Source organism: Pseudoliparis swirei, chromosome 19, assembly GCF_029220125.1.
Source record: "Pseudoliparis swirei isolate HS2019 ecotype Mariana Trench chromosome 19, NWPU_hadal_v1, whole genome shotgun sequence".
Taxonomy (NCBI): Eukaryota; Metazoa; Chordata; class Actinopteri; order Perciformes; family Liparidae; genus Pseudoliparis; species Pseudoliparis swirei.
Window position 1 is genome coordinate 74,495 of NC_079406.1, and position 24,657 is coordinate 99,151.

The 24,657-nt window shown below is 47.5% G+C and overlaps 2 protein-coding genes and 2 long non-coding RNA genes across 5 annotated transcripts in view; 3 read left to right on the forward strand and 1 right to left on the reverse strand.

Annotated features, from left to right (window-relative positions):
• The window catches only part of vps37d (VPS37D subunit of ESCRT-I), a 33,437-nt gene extending 29,987 nt beyond the window's left edge, over window positions 1-3,450 (forward strand). Inside the window, exon 4 of the mRNA XM_056439336.1 lies at window positions 2,736-3,450. Within this exon, the coding sequence (XP_056295311.1) occupies window positions 2,736-3,296 (561 nt within the window). The 3' untranslated portion in view covers window positions 3,297-3,450. The remainder of the gene's footprint in view (window positions 1-2,735) is intronic.
• Window positions 3,451-12,076: 8,626 nt separating this feature from the next.
• Window positions 12,077-22,729, reverse strand: LOC130209224 (CCR4-NOT transcription complex subunit 8-like). 2 transcript variants are annotated; one of them, XM_056438738.1, is made up of 7 exons: window positions 22,643-22,729; window positions 17,016-17,271; window positions 16,504-16,697; window positions 15,119-15,280; window positions 13,595-13,739; window positions 13,289-13,399; window positions 12,077-13,115 (listed from the first exon to the last, which is right to left on the reverse strand). In XM_056438738.1, the coding sequence occupies exons 2-7, from the start codon at window positions 17,130-17,132 to the stop codon at window positions 12,987-12,989; spliced, it is 858 nt and encodes a 285-aa protein (XP_056294713.1). In that variant the 5' UTR covers window positions 17,133-17,271; window positions 22,643-22,729; the 3' UTR covers window positions 12,077-12,986. The 2 variants fall into 2 exon arrangements, with proteins under 2 accessions (XP_056294713.1, XP_056294714.1); XM_056438739.1 differs by lacking the exon at window positions 22,643-22,729 and adding an exon at window positions 22,211-22,602.
• On the forward strand, window positions 17,873-18,480 carry LOC130209225 (uncharacterized). The gene is made up of 3 exons (XR_008834569.1): window positions 17,873-18,043; window positions 18,304-18,355; window positions 18,406-18,480. It is a non-coding gene; the product is annotated as an uncharacterized LOC130209225 (long non-coding RNA).
• Window positions 20,838-21,679, forward strand: LOC130209226 (uncharacterized). Its single transcript, XR_008834570.1, has 3 exons — window positions 20,838-20,899; window positions 21,004-21,159; window positions 21,212-21,679. It is a non-coding gene; the product is annotated as an uncharacterized LOC130209226 (long non-coding RNA).
• Window positions 22,730-24,657: the final 1,928 nt, after the last annotated feature.

Below are 24,657 nucleotides of genomic sequence, written 5' to 3' on the forward strand. Positions count from 1 at the left end.
TGTGTAAACAACGGGGTGGGAGAGAGAGAGAGAGAGAGAGAGAGAGAAGAGTGAAGAGAGAGAGAGAGAGAGAGAGAGAGAAGACAGAGAAGAGTGAAGAGAGAGAGAGAGACAGAGAAGAGTGAAGAGAGAGAAGAGAGAGAGAGAGAAGAGAGAGAGAGACAGAGAAGAGTGAAGAGAGAGAAGAGAGAGAGAGAGAGAGAGAGAAGAGACAGAAGAGTGAAGAGAGAGAGAGAAGAGTGAAGAGAGAGAAGAGAAGAGACCCTAACCCAGGTCAGTGGACCAGGTGAAACAATCACACCTGTCTTCTGACTAGGGCTGCAACAACGAATCGATAAAATCGATTATTAAAATAGTTGGCAACGAATTTAATTATCAATTCGTTGTGTTGCGCGATTATTACGGCGCTCAATAAGTCACGGAGTATAAACAAAGTTGAGTTGAGCGCAGAGCGGAGCAGGAGAAACCAGAGGGAGGGAGAGGACGGAACGGTGCGTTGTGAGAGCCAATCAGCGCTGAGCTGCTCCTCTGTTGATGAATCTAATTGGCTGCTGCTGCTCACGTGGCGCTGGATGCGGAAGTCCTTCACGTCGTCGGAGACATTCACGGAGCTGAGTGCGCCTCCGGGTGACGTCATGAACCCAGACACCAGGGCGCTACATGTCACCACGTGTGTGGCATTTCCACAAGAGGATAACGTAGAAAACGTGGTTATTTATTACGTGGCGGATAGCGGAAAATATTTTTCCACGGAGATAAGCCACGACGCCACGCACTGTGAGTGCTGCGCGTGCAGACAGCATTAACGGAGCAGCGCGTGCGCTCTGATCGCTCTTTTAATGAAGTATCGAAACTAAAAATATGCTAAATCACATCGTGTTTAGCGTACGAGTACTTTGTTAGCATCGCTACACCGTGCAGCGTGACAGCAGCAGATGTAGCGGACTAACATTCAAGCTAACCTAACTTCCCAAACGCTGTGGACATCTGAACGCTGATTGGCCGAGACGCGACACGCCCCATCAAAGATGTTCTATTGCGAAGTAGGGCACCACTCCACATTTTCTCCGTGTCTCACTGCAATCTCAACGGCAGCGGGCCAGGTGAACACAATAATAAATCGGAACGCGTCTCTGGTATTGTTCAGGGGGCGGGGCCACATGGGGAACACTGCTCAGGAGAGAAGAGCTGTCAGTCTGTTTGTGACGGTTCATCACCATGGTGACCAGTGAACAGGTTCATCACATGGTGACCAGTGAACAGGTTCATCACCATGGTGACCAGTGAACAGGTTCATCCACATGCTGACCAGTGGACAGGTTCATCACCATGGTGACCAGTGAACAGGTTCATCACCATGGTGACCAGTGGACAGGTTCATCACCATGGTGACCAGTGGACAGGTTCATCACCATGGTGACCAGTGAACAGGTTCATCACCATGGTGACCAGTGGACAGGTTCATCACCATGGTGACCAGTGGACAGGTTCATCACCATGATGACCAGTGGACAGGTTCATCACATGGTGACCAGTGAACAGGTTCATCACCATGCTGACCAGTGAACAGGTTCATCACCATGGTGACCAGTGAACAGGTTCATCACATGCTGACCAGTGAACAGGTTCATCACCATGGTGACCAGTGAACAGGTTCATCACCATGGTGACCAGTGAACAGGTTCATCACATGGTGACCAGTGAACAGGTTCATCACCATGGTGACCAGTGGACAGGTTCATCACCATGGTGACCAGTGGACAGGTTCATCACCATGGTGACCAGTGGACAGGTTCATCACCATGGTGACCAGTGAACAGGTTCATCACCATGGTGACCAGTGGACAGGTTCATCACCATGGTGACCAGTGGACAGGTTCATCACCATGGTGACCAGTGAACAGGTTCATCACATGGTGACCAGTGAACAGGTTCATCACCATGGTGACCAGTGGACAGGTTCATCACCATGGTGACCAGTGAACAGGTTCATCACCATGGTGACCAGTGAACAGGTTCATCACCATGGTGACCAGTGGACAGGTTCATCACATGGTGACCAGTGAACAGGTTCATCACCATGGTGACCAGTGGACAGGTTCATCACATGGTGACCAGTGAACAGGTTCATCACCATGGTGACCAGTGAACAGGTTCATCACCATGGTGACCAGTGGACAGGTTCATCACCATGGTGACCAGTGGATCTCCAGGACCTTTCCATGACTTTAAACCAAATTTCCATGATTAAACATTTTGTGAAAACTCTGTACGTGACAAAGTGAGAAGATGTAGTATTTAAAATAACAATGAGAATTCCAAAGCATACCGTATATATACCGTGTAAATTAACATTTGAATAAAACAAATGTGCATTAGTTTTCCTAATATTTTGGGATTTTATTTTTTTCAATTACTTTTCTAGGCCTGCTAATAGCCATTTAAAAATTCCATGACTTTTCCAGGTTTTCCATGACCGTACGGACCCTGTTTTGAATAAAGGATTGAACATTTAAGTTTTTTTGTTTTTTTATCTGATTAATCGAAAAAATAATCAACCGATTAATCGATTATCAAAATAATCGTTAGTTGCAGCCCTATTCTGACCTCTGAGCTCCACTGACTTCACAAATACAACTTCTCCTCCTGAACACAGGAGACCTGCAGGTCAAGGTCCTCTCACTGAGAGGGGTTCCTCGGTCTCTCATCGGGCTCCTCTGGTTCTTTGTCCCCAGGAGCTGCTGGAGGCATTCATGGAGGGGACCGTGAGCCTGGACCGCTTCCTGGACCGCTTCCAGAGCTGCAGGAGGACCTGCCACGCCCGGCGGGCGCAGGCCGAGAAGATGCAGGAGGCGGCGCGGGCCGAGAGGCCGGGCGGGGGTCTGAAGAGGGACCCGGACACGCCTCGGGACCCCCAGAGGGACTCGGACCCCCAGAGGGACCCCCAGAGGGACCCCCACAGGGACTCGGACCCCCACAGGCCCAACGGCTTCGTGGCTCAGGGGCCCCTCCGGGTGTTCCAGGTCCGCTACGGCCTCACGCCCGCCATCCTCCTCCCCCATTACCCCGTGGCTCCGCCCTCCTCGGCGCCGAGCCACCGCAGCTGCACCGCGCCGCCCGAGCCGGGTCAGACCCACATCCTCAGCACCGGCAGCCCGATGCCGGGTCACGGCCCGCCCGTCGGCCTCCGGGTCATCGGACAGATACCGGGCGGCTGGCCGGGGAACGGGCGACCGGTCAGAGTCCAGCAGCTTTACAGGCCCAACCCACAACAACCAGAACCACCGTACCGATGAGGAGGAGGAGGAGGAGGAGGAGGAGGAGGAGCCAGTGTGACAGGTCTTCTGAGACACGGAAGCAAACTTTCACACGTCAGCTGAGAGACTGAGAGAGCAGACCACAGACACACACACACACACACACACACACACACACACACACACACACAGACACACACACACAGACACACACACACACAGACACACACAGACACACACACACAGACAGACACACAGAGACACACACAGACACACAGACACAGAGACACAGACAGACACACAGACACACACAGACAGACACACACACAGACACACAGAGACACAGACACACACAGACACACACACACAGAGAGACACACACACACAGACAGACACACACAGAGACACAGACAGACACAGACAGACACACACAGGCACACACACACAGACACATACAGACACACACATAGACACACACAGACACAGACATACATACACACACAGACACACACACATAGACACACACAGACAGACACACAGACACACACAGAGACACACATACACACAGACACACACACACAGACACACACAGACACACACACACAGACACACACACACACACACACAGACACACAGACAGACACACACACACACAGACACACACAGACACACAGACAGACACACAGACAGACACACAGACACACACACACACACAGACACACACACACACAGACACACACACAGACACACACACAGACACACACACAGACACAGACACACACAGACACACACACACACACAGACACACACACACAGACACACACACACACACAGACAGACACACACACAGACACACACACACACACAGACAGACACACACAGACACACAGACAGACACACACAGACAGACACACAGACAGACACACACACACAGACACACACAGACACACACAGACACACACACACACACACAGACTTTCTGGACTTTGAGGTGTTTCTGGAGCAGCTTCTCTGACGTCCAGGTTTAGGCTCCTCCCCTCGTGAAGGATCCAATCAAAGGTCGTTACAGGTCAGCGTTGAGGTGAAACAACATTTCCCGTGGATGTGGGCGTGTCCTCCGGGTCCGTGAGGGTGTGGTCAGTTCACCTGTGCTCACCTGCAGACGTGTAAAGACTCTGGAGGTTCACACTCTTTGTTTTAGTCACGATGTCCTCGAGCTGTGAAGCGTCTTCAGAGTAATGTCATTGTTCTCCAGGACACAGAGGTCAGAGGTCAATAAAGAGGTCAACATCAACTCTTTGTTCTGTGTGGTGCAAACAACCTGCTTATGATTCATATGTCACTCCTTCACCAGAGACGTCTGTCTGTCTGTCTGTCTGTCTGTCTCCTGGGTCTGTCTCTCTGTCTGTCTGACTGTCTGTCTGTCTGTCTGTCTCCTGGGTCTGTCTGATTGTCTGTCTGTCTGTCTGTCTGACTGTCTGTCTCCTGGATCTGTCTGACTGTCTGTCTGTCTCCTGGGTCTGTCTCTCTGTCTGTCTGACTGTCTGTCTGTCTGATTGTCTGTCTGTCTCCTGGGTCTGTCTGACTGTCTGTCTGTCTCCTGGAGGCGTCTTAAGAAGTGGAAGTCCATCTTCTTGAATCCTTGTAGTTCCGCCGGTGAGGAAGAGGAATAAAGAAGAGTTTTGGAATCCGCTGCCGGCGTGGAGCGTTCCCTCAAAGAGAGAACCAACGTCTTCCATTGTTATCTCACTCTCATTGTTATCTCTCACTCATTGTTATCTCTCTCTCATTGTTATCACTCTCATTGTTATCTCTCACTCATTGTTATCTCTCTCTCATTGTTATCTCTCTCATTGTTATCATCATTGTTATCTCTCACTCATTGTTATCTCTCTCTCATTGTTATCACTCTCATTGTTATCTCTCACTCATTGTTATCTCTCTCTCATTGTTATCACTCTCATTGTTATCTCTCTCTCATTGTTATCTCGTTATCTCTCATTGTTATCTCTCTCATTGTTATCTCTCTCATTGTTATCTCTCTCTCATTGTTATCTCTCATTGTTATCTCTCTCTCATTGTTATCTCTCTCTCATTGTTATCTCTCATTGTTATCTCTCATTGTTATCTCTCTCATTGTTATCTCTCTCTGATTGTTATCTCACTCATTGTTATCTCTCATTGTTATCTCTCTCTCTCATTGTTATCTCTCTCTCATTGTTATCTCTCATTGTTATCTCTCATTGTTATCTCTCTCATTGTTATCTCTCTCTCATTGTTATCTCTCTCATTGTTATCTCTCTCATTGTTATCTCTCATTGTTATCTCTCTCATTGTTATCTCTCTCATTGTTATCTCTCTCATTGTTATCTCTCTCATTGTTATCTCTCATTGTTATCTCTCTCATTGTTATCTCTCTCATTGTTATCTCTCTCATTGTTATCTCTCTCATTGTTATCTCTCTCTCATTGTTATCTCTCTCTCATTGTTATCTCTCTCATTGTTATCTCACTCATTGTTATCTCTCTCTCTCATTGTTATCTCTCTCATTGTTATCTCTCATTGTTATCTCTCTCATTGTTATCTCTCTCATTGTTATCTCTCTCTCTCTCATTGTTATCTCTCACTCATTTTTATCTCTCATTGTTATCTCTCATTGTTATCTCTCTCTCATTGTTATCTCTCTCATTGTTATCTCTCATTGTTATCTCTCTCTCATTGTTATCTCTCTCATTGTTATCTTTCTCTCATTGTTATCTCTCTCATTGTTATCTCTCTCTCATTGTTATCTCATTGTTATCTCTCTCATTGTTATCTCTCTCATTGTTATCTCTCTCTCATTGTTATCTCTCTCATTGTTATCTCTCTCTCATTGTTATCTCTCTCATTGTTATCTCTCTCTCATTGTTATCTCTCACTCATTGTTATCTCTCTCATTGTTATCTCTCATTGTTATCTCTCTCATTGTTATCTCTCTCATTGTTATCTCTCTCTGATTGTTATCTCTCATTGTTATCTCTCTCATTGTTATCTCTCATTGTTATCTCTCTCATTGTTATCTCTCTCATTGTTATATCTCTCATTGTTATCTCTCTCTCATTGTTATCTCACTCATTGTTATCTCTCTCATTGTTATCTCTCAGTCATTGTTATCTCACTCATTGTTATCTCTCTCATTGTTATCTCTCACTCATTGTTATCTCTCTCTCATTGTTATCTCTCATTGTTATCTCACTCATTGTTATCTCTCTCATTGTTATCTCTCTCTCATTGTTATCTCTCATTGTTATCTCTCATTGTTATCTCTCACTCATTGTTATCTCTCTCATTGTTATCTCTCTCATTGTTATCTCTCTCATTGTTATCTCTCTCTCATTGTTATCTCTCTCATTGTTATCTCTCTCATTGTTATCTCTCATTGTTATCTCTCTCTCATTGTTATCTCTCTCATTGTTATCTCTCATTGTTATCTCTCGCTCATTGTTATCTCTCACTCATTGTTATCTCTCTCATTGTTATCTCTCTCATTGTTATCTCTCATTGTTATCTCTCGTTGTTATCTCTCTCATTGTTATCTCACTCATTGTTATCTCTCTCTCATTGTTATCTCTCTCATTGTTATCTCTCTCTCATTGTTATCTCTCTCATTGTTATCTCTCATTGTTATCTCTCTCATTGTTATCTCTCTCATTGTTATCTCTCTCATTGTTATCTCTCATTGTTATCTCTCTCATTGTTATCTCTCTCTCATTGTTATCTCTCTCTCATTGTTATCTCTCATTGTTATCTCTCTCATTGTTATCTCTCTCATTGTTATCTCTCTCATTGTTATCTCTCTCATTGTTATCTCTCTCTCATTGTTATCTCTCTCTCATTGTTATCTCTCTCATTGTTATCTCTCTCATTGTTATCTCTCATTGTTATCTCTCTCTCTCTCATTGTTATCTTTCTCTCATTGTTATCTCTCATTGTTATCTCTCATTGTTATCTCTCATTGTTATCTCTCTCTCATTGTTATCTCTCTCTCATTGTTATCTCTCTCATTGTTATCTCTCTCATTGTTATCTCTCTCATTGTTATCTCTCTCATTGTTATCTCTCTCTCATTGTTATCTCTCTCATTGTTATCTCTCTCTCATTGTTATCTCTCTCATTGTTATCTCTCTCATTGTTATCTCTCTCTCATTGTTATCTCTCTCTCATTGTTATCTCTCTCATTGTTATCTCTCTCATTGTTATCTCTCTCATTGTTATCTCTCTCTCATTGTTATCTCTCTCTCATTGTTATCTCTCTCATTGTTATCTCTCTCATTGTTATCTCTCTCATTGTTATCTCACTCATTGTTATCTCTCACTCATTGTTATCTCACTCATTGTTATCTCTCATTGTTATCTCTCTCTCATTGTTATCTCTCTCATTGTTATCTCTCTCATTGTTATCTCTCTCTCATTGTTATCTCTCTCATTGTTATCTCTCTCTCATTGTTATCTCTCTCATTGTTATCTCTCATTGTTATCTCTCTCATTGTTATCTCTCTCATTGTTATCTCTCTCTCATTGTTATCTCTCTCTCATTGTTATCTCTCTCATTGTTATCTCTCTCATTGTTATCTCTCTCATTGTTATCTCTCTCTCATTGTTATCTCTCTCATTGTTATCTCTCTCATTGTTATCTCTCTCATTGTTATCTCTCTCATTGTTATCTCTCTCTCATTGTTATCTCTCTCTCATTGTTATCTCTCTCATTGTTATCTCTCTCATTGTTATCTCTCTCATTGTTATCTCTCTCTCTCATTGTTATCTCTCTCATTGTTATCTCTCTCTCATTGTTATCTCTCTCATTGTTATCTCTCTCTCATTGTTATCTCTCTCATTGTTATCTCTCTCATTGTTATCTCTCTCTCATTGTTATCTCTCTCATTGTTATCTCTCTCATTGTTATCTCTCTCTCATTGTTATCTCTCTCATTGTTATCTCTCTCTCATTGTTATCTCTCTCATTGTTATCTCTCTCTCATTGTTATCTCTCTCTCATTGTTATCTCTCTCATTGTTATCTCTCTCATTGTTATCTCTCTCTCATTGTTATCTCTCTCTCATTGTTATCTCTCTCATTGTTATCTCTCTCTCATTGTTATCTCTCTCTCATTGTTATCTCTCTCATTGTTATCTCTCTCATTGTTATCTCTCTCATTGTTATCTCTCTCTCATTGTTATCTCTCTCATTGTTATCTCTCTCATTGTTATCTCTCTCATTGTTATCTCTCTCATTGTTATCTCTCTCATTGTTATCTCTCTCTCTCATTGTTATCTCTCTCTCATTGTTATCTCTCTCTCATTGTTATCTCTCTCATTGTTATCTCTCTCTCATTGTTATCTCTCTCATTGTTATCTCTCTCATTGTTATCTCTCTCATTGTTATCTCTCTCATTGTTATCTCTCTCTCATTGTTATCTCTCTCTCATTGTTATCTCTCTCATTGTTATCTCTCTCATTGTTATCTCTCTCATTGTTATCTCTCTCTCATTGTTATCTCTCTCATTGTTATCTCTCTCTCATTGTTATCTCTCTCATTGTTATCTCTCTCTCATTGTTATCTCTCTCTCATTGTTATATCTCTCTCATTATCTCACGAGACGTTTCTCCTCTTTGTTTTCCTACTAAAGTCCAGCAACTAATCAATTTCTGCTTTCTCAACGCACAGGAAAAGATCATGAAATACTTTTTAGGTTTTAGTCAACAACTATTTGTCTGTCTTTGTCTTTATGTGACCAACTCGTCCACATGTCATATTACCGTCGTAAGGCCATACGGCAGCGTGTTTCTGCTACCCCCAAGTGGCCAGAAAGAGGAATTACTTCATATTTAGGGTACTGAAGAGCTCTAAAAAAGAAATCAAATTAAACCAATAATTCATTTTTAATGCAGGCAAACTATAAATAAAGATCTTGAGAGTCCATATGGCATGAGTTCAGTCATGTTTGATGGGTGAATAATAAAATCCCTTATCTTAATGTTTGCTTTAACGGCCCAGCTGAGGGAACAACCATCTGCTCATACAGATGATGGTTTACTCTGTCATGTGATTTTGGGGCAAAGTCATAAGTGATTGATGATTTATTAATATATTTTAATAATTTATTTACATACAGCTCTGGTTTATTCCTACGAGATCTTTGGCGTCAGCCTTGATGATGCAGTTGAGTCACAATCATGATAAAATATGAATGAACCACCCGGCTGCTCAGCGAGGCGCAGCCGGTCGACTGATCATCAACTTATTGATTACTGAAGCAAAACATCAGCATGTGAAGTTCAGCAGGAACTTTATTTAAAGGACAATAGTTTGAAGAGATTGCGCAACATTGTTTTCACTCCAGCCAAGACGCAGCTTGTAGGAGATTTAAAGATTAGTGACTTTTTCTTTGCTCCGCCCCGATGCGCGCAGACCGGCGTCGGAGCTCTGCAGCGATCGACCAATCGATCACGATCGGCGAATTGAGCACCCCTTCATTCAAACATTAAGTAGCCAAGTTTTTTTCAGCGTGAGAAATACGATGTGGCGGGAGTGCGTGAGTTGAGACCGAAATGCGTGAGTCTCACGCTCAATGCGTGAGACTTGAGAGCCCTGCTGCTAGCAGGCAGCTAACGGCTAACTGGCAGCTAATGAGCTAACTGGCAGCTAACGGCTAACTGGCAGCTAACGGCTAACTGGCAGCTAACGGGTTAACTGGCAGCTAACGGCTAACTGGCAGCTAATGGCTAACTGGCAGTTAACGGCTAACTGGCAGCTAACGGGCTAACTGGCAGCTAACGGCTAACTGGCAGTTCAATGCCGTTAGCCGTAAATAAAGGCCGTTAATACTCTGCTGTGTGTCTGGTTGAGGTTTTCTCTCAACAGTTCATCGGCTCCACGTGATTCTAACGTTGACATCATTGTTTTCAGGGGATTATGAACTGAAATGAGGAGGTGAAGCTGCTGTGAGGCGCTCAGTCCCATCGGGATGAGGAGGTGGGACATAAAGCCCAGCAGTAACTCCAGCAGGAGGTCCTGGAGGAGCTCCGTCAGCTCCACCAGGACCTCCAGCTCCAGCTGGTCCTCATGTCCTTTCCGAGGTGAAGCTACGACTTCTTTGGTGGTTTTATGCTCAATCAATGGAGAATTTCTCCTCACACAACTTTTACCAAACGTCTGCATTTGATTGTCATCGTGACTTTGACTTTAATTTTAAATTAACAAAATGGAAATAATTGCTTGGACATGAAGCAAACTAAATGATAGAAATTAAACTCGGGCTCTGCTCATTTATTTTCTGTTGTAAATAAAAGTGTTTTAGGTCAGCTGACGAAGCAAATATGAGAAGCAGCAGTCTTGCATCTTTACTCTAATTATGAGATAGTCACATATTTAAATTGTTGGCCTCGTTTTGTTTCAGCTTTTCAAAGAAAAATATTTTCTGAAATAATGTTTTTAATATTTTCAACGGTTGACTAAGTAGAATCTCTACAGTGGGATTTCATGATGTCACGCGCTCCAGGTGTCTGCTGATTGGCCAAATGCCACAGGCGGGTGCTGTGACGTTGGTGATCTGTGCTGATTGGCTGGGTGAAGATCACGTGATTCTTGAACTCACTGAAGCGCGGGAAGGACGCCATGAGTACGGCGTGCGGAAACATACGGCTCCTCGCAGAGAAAGGGATAAGAATACATAAATACCTCCAAGCTTTTATTCTTATGATTATAAAACATGTCATAAAAACGTCTTAACCCTCCTGTTACCTTTATATTTACTAACATTTTACCCTTGAGGTCAATATGACCCCAGCTATTAAAATCTCCAGAAAAATATTAGAATTAATATTGTTTTCCAAGTTTAAGTGTGAGGTACTTTATGTTTGTTGACTCCCGAAAGAACACCGACATTAAACATTGAATCGGGTCAAATTGACCCGAAGGCGACAGGAGGGTTCAATATTGAAACGGGTCAAAATGACCCGAAGGCAACACAAGGGTTAAATCAACCCGCAGCAATAACTGGTAAGGCCTTTACTCAGTAAAGCACTACATACGACCACTAGGTGTCACTGGCCTCTTATTTTGAGCTTCCCTTCCATCATAAGGGTTTATGGGTTATCAACCTCTTTCCCCTTCATTTCGCCGAACAAATGTCATGACGTCATCCTTTGTTCAAGAGGTGCAGAGACAGCTGCTGTAGAAACCTGCTGGGTCTCACCGAGTTCACTTCAAAACAATCATAAATACATGTGACATTTCATATGTTCTCTTTCCGGTGTGTTCAGAGTTTGAGCCAGCAGTTTCCCCTCTTTATAATCTTCTTTTATTGGTATTAATATAGAAAATTCCCCAAAATGTTCCCTATCTCCGTGTGGAGCTGGAGACATGAAGCTCCTCCCGGTTCTGGTGAACTCGTCGGCGCTGACCGACTCCATAAGAAACCCGTGAAGAGTCGGCGGTCCTGAACACCATCTGTCTTCATTTCATTGTTTGGCCAACAGTGAACCATCAATGTGAAGAAGGACCAACGACCTGCGTACAGGTGTGACCTCAAGGTCACCTCAAGGTCAACGCCTACGGACAGTTAGCTTCTCTCTCGCCCACTGTGCAGCTATTTGAATAAAAGGTCATTTCAAAAAGCTGTTGGACAGAATGTTTTCTGTTGAGTCGACATCCAGGACTCGACTTGATGCTCAAATGAAACGACCCGTTGTCGTGCAGCGCTGCACGTCAAGTGATGTTGGTATCTCCCGAACAGGAGGACACGGTGTCGGTGTGCAAAACAAAAATAAAACATACTTAAGGATTACATTCAAAATACAAAACAATTTAATATACAACTGTTTAAAACAATGTCGAATGTAAAAACAACAGTAACCACAACAGTCGGTCCACAGCAGGTTCAACACATGCAGAGCAGCGCCGGGTCCTCCACGCCGAAAAGGTTCTGAAAGTGGAAAAGAGCTAAAACACTTTTATTTTCATCAAAATTATACATTGTAATTTACAGGCCCTTCCAACATTAACTTAAAAAAATGAAATCCCTGCAACAAGAGATGCTGATGAGGAGGAGGATGAAGGAGAGTCTGAACTGAAGACTGTTTTGGCAAAGTTTGGTCTGAAATCACAAGACGACACATTTATGTACGGCCCGCTGTGACAGAAGGGGGCGTGTCCCATCCAGTTACATAAGGGGGCGTGTCCCAGGCTGTTACCAAAGGGGGTGTGTCCCATCCAGTTACAGAAGGGGCGTGTCCCAGGCTGTGACAGAAGGGTGCGTGTCCTATCCAGTTACAGAAGGGGGCGTGTCCTATCCAGTTACAGCAGGGGCGTGTCCTATCCAGTTACAGCAGGGGCGTGTCCTATCCAGTTACAGAAGGGGCGGGTCCCATCCGGTTACAGAAGGGGGCGTGTCCTATCCAGTTACAGAAGGGGCGGGTCCTAGGCGGTTACAGAAGGGGGCGTGTCCCATCCAGTTACAGAAGAGGGCACTATGCTGCAGGAAAGAAAGAGTTCTGGGCATACGACTGTATACTCAGTAAAAGAGACTAAAAAGAACGACTGAGCCAGTGAAGGGTCCGATGTCAGCGAGTCCCCCAGGAGGAGCGCGGAGAGGAATGTTTATTCCCGTTCGGCGGTCGAGTGTTGAGGGAGATCAACGGGAATCTGCTGGTTGGGTTTTAAAACAAGTGCGTCCCACTTGAGGAGGAGGAGCCTCAGTGCTTGTTGTTCGTCTCCTCCTGGCCCGAGCCGGACAGCCCGTTCTGGGGCTGCGTGGAGCCCGAGCCCAGGCCGTACAGACGGCCGCAGTACTTAGCGTCGTCGATGTTGTCTTCGAAGAAAAGCTGAACAGAAAAAAAGATCACCGATTAACACCCGGTCTCACATGACGTCATCACCCCACCGGGAAGAGAGGACTGGGACATGCGACTAGTGGGGAGAAGGAAACAGAGGAAGCAGCTTCATGATGGAGGAGGCCCACACACGGCGAGGAGGAGGAGGAGCCTCTGTGACGCACCTCTTTCATCCTGAAGAACGCCATGCCGGTGAGGAGCGAGTCCGATCCGGCCTGGTGCTGACGCCCGATCCGCTTCAGCTCCAGCTGGTCCGCTACCTCCTGGAGGCCTCCCTGACACACACACACACACACACACACACACACACACACACACACACACACACACACACACACACACACACACACACACACACACACACACACACACACACACACACACACACACACACACACACACACACACACACACACACACACAGTGAGCCTGAGGGGGCGTGGCCTCGCCGCCCCGCGGGTCGCCCTCACCTTCAGGTTCTTGCAGCTCTTCATCAGGTACTTGACGTCGTAGATGGCGGGGAAGAACAGGTTGAGGATCTGGAAGAAGTCGTGTTCCTCCTCCGGGAGCCGCGTGTCGGTCAGGAGCTTCACCAGGTAGCCGAAGTCATAGCCGCTGAGGAGCAGAGGGGCCACCTGCTGTTAGGGCCACCTGCTGTTAGGGTCACCTGCTGTTAGGGTCACCTGCTGTTAGGGTCACCTGCTGTTAGGGTCACCTGCTGTTAGAGTCACCTGCTGTTAGAGTCACCTGCTGTTGGGGCCACCTGCTGTTAGGGCCACCTGCTGTTAGGGTCACCTGCTGTTGGGGTCACCTGCTGTTGGGGTCACCTGCTGTTAGGGTCACCTGCTGTTAGGGTCACCTGCTGTTAGAGTCACCTGCTGTTAGAGTCACCTGCTGTTGGGGTCACCTGCTGTTGGGGTCACCTGGTGTTGGGGTCACCTGGTGTTGGGGTCACCTGCTGTTAGGGTCACCTGCTGTTAGAGTCACCTGCTGTTAGAGTCACCTGCTGTTGGGGTCACCTGGTGTTGGGGTCACCTGGTGTTGGGGTCACCTGGTGTTGGGGTCACCTGGTGTTGGGGTCACCTGGTGTTGGGGTCACCTGGTGTTGGGGTCACCTGGTGTTGGGGTCACCTGGTGTTGGGGTCACCAGGTGTTGGGGTCACCAGGTGTTGGGGTCACCTGGTGTTGGGGTCACCTGGTGTTGGGGTCACCTGGTGTTGGGGTCACCAGGTGTTGGGGTCACCTGGTGTTGGGGTCACCAGGTGTTGGGGTCACCTGGTGTTGGGGTCACCTGGTGTTGGGGTCACCAGGTGTTGGGGTCACCAGGTGTTGGGGTCACCTGGTGTTGGGGTCACCTGGTGTTAGGGTCACCTGGTGTTGGGGTCACCTGGTGTTAGGGTCACCTGCTGTTGGGGTCACCAGGTGTTGGGGTCACCTGGTGTTGGGGTCACCTGCTGTTAGGGTCACCTGCTGTTGGGGTCACCAGGTGTTGGGGTCACCTGGTGTTGGGGTCACCTGGTGTTGGTGTCACCAGGTGTTGGGGTCACCTGGTGTTGGGGTCACCTGCTGTTAGGGTCACCTGGTGTTGGGGTCACCAGGTGTTGGGGTCACCTGCTGTTAGGGTCACCTGGTGTTGGGGTCACCAGGTGTTGGGGTCACCTGGTGTTGGGGTCACCAGGTGTTGGGGTCACCTGGTGTTGGGGTCACCAGGTGTTGGGGTCACCAGGTGTTGGGGTCACCTGGTGTTGGGGTCACCAGGTGTTGGGGTCACCAGGTGTTGGGGTCACCAGGTGTTGGGGTCACCTGGTGTTGGTGTCACCTGATGTTGGGGTCACCTGGTGTTGGGGTCACCTGGTGTTGGGGTCGGCTGTAGTTAAGTGTTCAGCTTTCTTTTGGCTCGAGTAACTTATTGAAAAATCTTCAATATTTCCTGCAGCCAAAGCTTGCAGCTGAGCCTTCAGTCGTCTCTCCAGCCGAGCTGCAGCGCCACTGACCTGTGGAAGGAGAGCCACTTGGTGTTCTCACAGAGCACCAGGCCGGACGTCATGAGCAGCTCCGCGAAGTAGAGCGTCTCTATTCCCTCTTCTTCGTGTTTCTTAAACTGGAGGCCGGAGTTCTGCAGCAGGTCGATGGAGTCCTGCGAGTACATGTCTTCTCTGAGGAGCAAAGCAAACCGTCAGCGACGGGCGCCACGGTTACCGAGAGCGACGGGCACCACGGTTACCGAGAGCCACGGTTACCGAGAGCCACGGTTACCGAGAGCGGCGGGCGCCACGGTTACCGAGAGCCACGGTTACCGAGAGCGGCGGGCACCACGGTTACCGAGAGCGGCGGGCACCACGGTTACCGAGAGCGGCGGGCGCCACGATTACCGAGAGCCACGGTTACCGAGAGCCGCGGTTACCGAGAGCCACGGTTACCGAGAGCGACGGTTACCGAGAGCCACGGTTACCGAGAGCCACGGTTACCGAGAGCCACCGGGCGCCACGGTTACCGAGAGCCACGGTTACCGAGAGCGGCGGGCGCCACGGTTACCGAGAGCGGCGGTTACCGAGAGCCACGGTTACCGAGAGCGGCGGGCGCCACGGTTACCGAGAGCCACGGTTACCGAGAGCGGCGGGCGCCACGGTTACCGAGAGCAGCGGTTACCGAGAGCCATGGTTACCGAGAGCGGCGGTTACCGAGAGCCACAGTTACCGAGAGCGGCGGGCGCCACGGTTACCGAGAGCGGCGGGCGCCACGGTTACCGAGAGCGGGCGCCACGGTTGAGCCACGGTTACCGAGAGCGGCCACGGTTACCGAGAGCCACGGTTACCGAGAGCGGCGGGCGCCACGGTTACCGAGAGCGGCGGGCGCCACGGTTACCGAGAGCGGCGGGCGCCACGGTTACCGAGAGCCACGGTTACCGAGAGCCACGGTTACCGAGAGCGGCGGGCGCCACGGTTACCGAGAGCGGCGGGCGCCACGGTTACCGAGAGCGGCGGGCGCCACGGTTACCGAGAGCCACGGTTACCGAGAGCGGCGGGCGCCACGGTTACCGAGAGCCACGGTTACCGAGAGCGGCGGGCGCCACGGTTACCGAGAGCGGCGGGCGCCACGGTTACCGAGAGCCACGGTTACCGAGAGCCACGGTTACCGAGCCACGGGCCAGGCCGAGAGCCACGGTTACCGAGAGCGGCGGGCGCCACGGTTACCGAGAGCCACGGTTACCGAGAGCGGCGGTTACCGAGAGCCACGGTTACCGAGAGCGGCGGGCGCCACGGTTACCGAGAGCCACGGTTACCGAGAGCGGCGGTTACCGAGAGCCACGGTTACCGAGAGCGGCGGGCGCCACGGTTACCGAGAGCCACGGTTACCGAGAGCGGCGGGCGCCACGTACGTGAGGTTGAACTTGAAGTTGAACTGCCAGGTGGTGGTGCCCAGAGGATAGTCCCCGTCCTCATTCATGAAGGTGAGGCCCAGCTGGATGATCTTCAGCAGGTCCACGTTGCAGCGCAGCAGCTGGTACTGGTAGTCCACGGTGCTGCGGAACTCTCCGATGGGCCGGACCACCACGCCGGGGAACTCCGTGTCCTGAAGGAACAGGACGTTCATCTCACGGGGGAGTTTACTTTCCTCTTTGACTCAATGCCACATTGCAGTTTGAACGGATTAGCTGAACAAATATTATTGAGGTGTTTTTGTAAAAAGCAAACCGTTAGAAAGATCTCGTCGCAGAAACAAACCGTCAGTGATTTATTTATGACATTCAATGCTATGATTTCATTAATAACACGTTTACTATTTTCTTTTTCATGGTTTGTCTTTCTGTCATTTAGACGACATCCTAAACGATCCTTTACTCGACGTATTCCACCTCTATATTTACATAGTCTGTGACGCTCCTCTCACCATGGCGATGAAGTTGTAGCTTTGAATGATTTGTCGGATCTTCCTCATCTCCTCCTCCACGTTGCTCGCCCAGACTTCACAGATTATCTGACTGGAATCCGTCAGTGCGGCCGGCATGTTGGCGGCTCAGGAAACTAAACGCCCAACAATCCTTGTGACGAAGACGAAGCAGCGTGACGAAGACGAGGGGGAGGCAGCGTGACGAAGACGAAGCAGCGTGACGAAGACGAGGGGGAGGCAGCGTGACGAAGGACACCTGTAGGGACAGCATGAGACATGTTAGTACATTGGGATTAAAAAACAAGATACACAAGGATCATGATGGCTCCTCTTTTGCTCCACTACTGCTGTTGCAGGTGAGAACAGTGCAGGTGAGAACAGTGCAGGTGAGAACAATACAGGTGAGAACAGTGCAGGTGAGAACAGTGCACACACTAACGCACAAAGCAGAGCAAACAAGAACTACAGAGCATGAAAAGAAAACTGAGGAATCTATATATTCTAAACTGATGAAGCAACTCGTCACATCCTTTAAATACGAATGTAATGGTTTTTTTTTACTTATTAAACTTGTATTCATTTAACTGCAGCACATTAAAATGCTTTATGTTTTGAATTAAACGATTTTACTTCCATGAAGTAACGCACAAGACAGCAGCGTGGCCTGCAGCCAGACATCCCATAATGAAGGCACAACCAGACATCCCATAATGAAGGCACAACCAGACATCCCATAATGAAGGCACAACCAGACATCCCATAATGAAGGTACAACCAGACATCCCATAATGAAGGCACAACCAGACATCCCATAATGAAGGCACAACCAGACATCCCATAATGAAGGCACAACCAGACATCCCATAATGAAGGCACAACCAGACATCCCATAATGAAGGCACAACCAGACATCCCATAATGAAGGCACAACCAGACATCCCATAATGAAGACACAACCAGACATCCCATAATGAAGGCACAACCAGACATCCCATAATGAAGGCACAACCAGACATCCCATAATGAAGGTACAACCAGACATCCCATAATGAAGGCACTACCAGACATCCCATAATGAAGGCAAAACCAGACATCCCATAATGAAGGCACAACCAGCCATCCCATAATGAAGGTACAACCAGACATCCCATAATGAAGGTACAACCAGACATCCCATAATGAAGGCACAACCAGCCATCCCATAATGAAGGCACAACCAGACATCCCATAATGAAGGTACAACCAGACATCCCATAATGAAGGTACAACCAGACATCCCATAATGAAGGTACAACCAGACATCCCATAATGAAGGCACAACCAGACATCCCATAATGAAGGTACAACCAGACATCCCATAATGAAGGTACAACCACATCCCATAATGAAGGTACAACCAGACATCCCATAATGAAGGCACAACCAGACATCCCATAATGAAGGCACAACCAGACATCCCATAATGAAGGCACAACCAGACATCCCATAATGAAGGCACAACCAGACATCCCATAATGAAGGCACAACCAGACATCCCATAATGAAGGCACAACCAGACATCCCATAATGAAGGCACAACCAGACATCCCATAATGAAGGTACAACCAGACATCCCATAATGAAGGCACAACCAGACATCCCATAATGAAGGCACAACCAGACATCCCATAATGAAGGCACAACCAGACATCCCATAATGAAGGCACAACCAGACATCCCATAATGAAGGCACAACCAGACATCCCATAATGAAGGCACAACCAGACATCCCATAATGAAGGCACAACCAGACATCCCATAATGAAGGCACAACCAGACATCCCATAATGAAGGCACAACCAGACATCCCATAATGAAGGTACAACCAGACATCCCATAATGAAGGCACAACCAGACATCCCATAATGAAGGCACAACCAGACATCCCATAATGAAGGCACAACCAGACATCCCATAATGAAGGCACAACCAGACATCCCATAATGAAGGTACAACCAGACATCCCATAATGAAGGCACAACCAGACATCCCATAATGAAGGCACAACCAGACATCCCATAATGAAGGCACAACCAGACATCCCATAATGAAGGCACAACCAGACATCCCATAATGAAGGCACAACCAGACATCCCATAATGAAGGCACAACCAGACATCCCATAATGAAGGCAACCAGACATCCCATAATGAAGGCACAACCAGACATCCCATAATGAAGGCACAACCAGACATCCCATAATGAAGGCACAACCAGACATCCCATAATGAAGGCACAACCAGACATCCCATAATGAAGGCACAACCAGACATCCCATAATGAAGGCACAACCAGACATCCCATAATGAAGGCACAACCAGACATCCCATAATGAAGGCACAACCAGACATCCCATAATGAAGGCACAACCAGACATCCCATAATGAAGGCACAACCAGACATCCCATAATGAAGGCACAACCAGACATCCCATAATGAAGGTACAACCAGACATCCCATAATGAAGGCACAACCAGACATCCCATAATGAAGGCACAACCAGACATCCCATAATGAAGGCACAACCAGACATCCCATAATGAAGGCACAACCAGACATCCCATAATGAAGGCACAACCAGACATCCCATAATGAAGGCACAACCAGACATCCCATAATGAAGGCACAACCAGACATCCCATAATGAAGGCACAACCAGACATCCCATAATGAAGGCACAACCAGACATCCCATAATGAAGGTACAACCAGACATCCCATAATGAAGGCACAACCAGACATCCCATAATGAAGGTACAACCAGACATCCCATAATGAAGGCACAACCAGACATCCCATAATGAAGGCACAACCAGACATCCCATAATGAAGGTACAACCAGACATCCCATAATGAAGGCACAACCAGACATCCCATAATGAAGGTACAACCAGACATCCCATAATGAAGGCACAACCAGACATCCCATAATGAAGGCACAACCAGACATCCCATAATGAAGGCACAACCAGACATCCCATAATGAAGGCACAACCAGACATCCCATAATGAAGGCACAACCAGACATCCCATAATGAAGGCACAACCAGACATCCCATAATGAAGGCACAACCAGACATCCCATAATGAAGGCACAACCAGACATCCCATAATGAAGGCACAACCAGACATCCCATAATGAAGGCACAACCAGACATCCCATAATGAAGGCACAACCAGACATCCCATAATGAAGGCACAACCAGACATCCCATAATGAAGGTACAACCAGACATCCCATAATGAAGGTACAACCAGACATCCCATAATGAAGGCACAACCAGACATCCCATAATGAAGGCACAACCAGACATCCCATAATGAAGGCACAACCAGACATCCCATAATGAAGGCACAACCAGACATCCCATAATGAAGGCACAACCAGACATCCCATAATGAAGGCACAACCAGACATCCCATAATGAAGGCACAACCAGACATCCCATAATGAAGGTACAACCAGACATCCCATAATGAAGGCACAACCAGACATCCCATAATGAAGGTACAACCAGACATCCCATAATGAAGGCACAACCAGACATCCCATAATGAAGGCACAACCAGACATCCCATAATGAAGGCACAACCAGACATCCCATAATGAAGGCACAACCAGACATCCCATAATGAAGGCACAACCAGACATCCCATAATGAAGGCACAACCAGACATCCCATAATGAAGGCACAACCAGACATCCCATAATGAAGGCACAACCAGACATCCCATAATGAAGGCACAACCAGACATCCCATAATGAAGGCACAACCAGACATCCCATAATGAAGGCACAACCAGACATCCCATAATGAAGGCACAACCAGACATCCCATAATGAAGGTACAACCAGACATCCCATAATGAAGGTACAACCAGACATCCCATAATGAAGGTACAACCAGACATCCCATAATGAAGGTACAACCAGACATCCCATAATGAAGGTACAACCAGACATCCCATAATGAAGGCACAACCAGACATCCCATAATGAAGGCACAACCAGACATCCCATAATGAAGGTACAACCAGACATCCCATAATGAAGGTACAACCAGACATCCCATAATGAAGGCACAACCAGACATCCCATAATGAAGGTACAACCAGACATCCCATAATGAAGGTACAACCAGACATCCCATAATGAAGGTACAACCAGACATCCCATAATGAAGGCACAACCAGACATCCCATAATGAAGGCACAACCAGACATCCCATAATGAAGGCACAACCAGACATCCCATAATGAAGGTACAACCAGACATCCCATAATGAAGGCACAACCAGACATCCCATAATGAAGGCACAACCAGACATCCCATAATGAAGGCACAACAGTAACACTACAGAGCTAACAGTAGCTAACAGTACAGAGCTAACAGTAACACTACAGAGCTAACAGTAGCTAACAGTACAGAGCTAACAGTAACACTACAGAGCTAACAGTAGCTAACAGAGCTAACAGTAGCACTACAGAGCTAACAGTAACAGTACAGAGCTAACAGTAGCTAACAGTAACACTACAGAGCTAACAGTAGCTAACAGTACAGAGCTAACAGTAACACTACAGAGCTAACAGTAGCTAACAGTACAGAGCTAACAGTAGCTAACAGTAACAGTACAGAGCTAACAGTAGCTAACAGTAACACTACAGAGCTAACAGTAACAGTACAGAGCTAACAGTAGCTAACAGTACAGAGCTAACAGTAGCTAACAGTAACACTACAGAGCTAACAGTAACAGTACAGAGCTAACAGTAACACTACAGAGCTAACAGTAACAGTACAGAGCTAACAGTAACACTACAGAGCTAACAGTAGCTAACAGTAACACTACAGAGCTAACAGTAACTCTACAGAGCTAACAGTAGCTAACAGTAACAGTACAGAGCTAACAGTAGCTAACAGTAGCACTACAGAGCTAACAGTAACAGTACAGAGCTAACAGTAGCTAACAGTACAGAGCTAACAGTAACACTACAGAGCTAACAGTACAGAGCTAACAGTAGCTAACAGTAACAGTACAGAGCTAACAGTAGCTAACAGTAACACTACAGAGCTAACAGTAGCTAACAGTAACGCTAGTGTTTTAAGCGGCATTTCTCTTCTTCGTTGGTTCACTGCAGCGACAGCATTGCTCGTCTCACCAATAGCTACGGAACGGGATTTTGTTTTCAATGAACGGCCTTTCTGCGCGCGGCCGTTGGATGAACATGATATGAGTTCGCAGTGAGTTGTCATAACGGAGCTCCTCCAGCAGGGGCGCGGGGCCGCGCCGCGGGGCCGCGGGCTTATGGCAGGAGCAGTTCTCGTGTTGAACACCTCGCGAGGTTTTAATCACAGCTCCGTTTTTCGGTGATATCGCTGCGAACCAACGACGCTGGCGCCGCAGTTAGCATGAGCGGCTAGCGCGTACGAGCTAAACCTCGCGTTACCGGGAGAGCTAACAACACCGGAGCGGAGGCTCAATGGACCGGCTCCGCTTCACGCGCCCCGGTGCGTCGCAGCTGCTGCGCACACTGCGCGGCGTCGCGCCGCTGCGGAAGCATCGGAAGACTCATAGAAACAAACAGCTTTACCTCAGAATTCACTCGACGGAACCCAACAAACTAGCTAAATAGTTGATAGCGCTTCTGTTGTTCTTCTTCCTCGTTTTCTTCCTATTCTACATCTTCTTCTTCGCGGAGTCGACGGCTCACGAGCACACCGCCACCTACCGTGTTGGCGGTGTAATGACGTGAGGATGTATTCGGCGCAACGAGCAACTTGTCCTTGTTGTTTGAGAACCATAGTTAGGCCTACTCGTTTCTTTTGCAAATTATTAATTGTGACAAATTAAGATTTTTTTATTTAAAAAATACGAGTACAAAACATGATGAATTATAAGAGATTCAACTATCCAACAGTAGAGGTTATGCAATAGGCTTCACATTGACCAACTAGAACAATACTATGAAAAATATGATAACATAAGAGTATAATCCTCTAAAGGGTTAACAACAAATCCCATGAGTGCTTTTCCCCTTTGATAATTGCTAAACAACTTTTTACAACACATTTCTACCTAAAGGATCTGAAAACTTTCTTTACCACTTGACAAAGAAATAGTTGCGATGCAGCCTGCCTCCAAAACAGTCTATGGATGGAGAAACAAACCAAAACAAACAAACATAAATTCTCTTCATTGCAACCACTGGGTCCAAACCAGAAACCACACTGAGGTATAAGTCCTGCAACCATCAACCCATTATCTTAGCAACTCAACAACAACAAAAATCCAAAACTAAATCTAAAATTTACACTCACACACAAACATAAATCACAGGCCAAATTAACACCAATTTATTGGTAAACATCTCAAATACTTGAAGTACAGTGAACACACGATCACGACCCCACGGCAGATCAGACGTGTTCATGGACCCTCAGGTGAGACGAGTTCATGGACCCTCAGGTTCGACGTGTTCATGGACCCTCCTCAGGTGAGACGAGTTCATGGACCCTCAGGTGAGACGTGTTCATGGACCCTCAGGTGAGACGAGTTCATGGACCCTCAGGTGAGACGTGTTCATGGACCCTCAGGTGAGACGTGTTCATGGACCCTCAGGTGAGACGAGTTCATGGACCCTCAGGTGAGACGTGTTCATGGACCCTCAGGTGAGACGTGTTCATGGACCCTCAGGTGAGACGTGTTCATGGACCCTCAGGTGAGACGTGTTCATGGACCCTCAGGTGAGACGTGTTCATGGACCCTCAGGTGAGACGAGTTCATGGACCCTCAGGTGAGACGTGTTCATGGACCCTCAGGTGAGACGTGTTCATGGACCCTCAGGTGAGACGTGTTCATGGACCCTCAGGTGAGACGTGTTCATGGACCCTCAGGTGAGACGTGTTCATGGACCCTCAGGTGAGACGAGTTCATGGACCCTCAGGTGAGACGTGTTCATGGACCCTCAGGTGAGACGTGTTCATGGACCCTCAGGTGAGACGAGTTCATGGACCCTCAGGTGAGACGTGTTCATGGACCCTCAGGTGAGACGAGTTCATGGACCCTCAGGTGAGACGTGTTCATGGACCCTCAGGTGAGACGTGTTCATGGACCCTCAGGTGAGACGTGTTCATGGACCCTCAGGTGAGACGAGTTCATGGACCCTCAGGTGAGACGTGTTCATGGACCCTCAGGTGAGACGTGTTCATGGACCCTCAGGTGAGACGTGTTCATGGACCCTCAGGTGAGACGTGTTCATGGACCCTCAGGTGAGACGTGTTCATGGACCCTCAGGTGAGACGAGTTCATGGACCCTCAGGTGAGACGTGTTCATGGACCCTCAGGTGAGACGTGTTCATGGACCCTCAGGTGAGACGTGTTCATGGACCCTCAGGTGAGACGTATTCATGGACCCTCAGGTGAGACGTGTTCATGGACCCTCAGGTGAGACGAGTTCATGGACCCTCAGGTGAGACGTGTTCATGGACCCTCCTCAGGTGAGACGTGTTCATGGACCCTCAGGTGAGACGAGTTCATGGACCCTCAGGTGAGACGAGTTCATGGACCCTCAGGTGAGACGTGTTCATGGACCCTCAGGTGAGACGT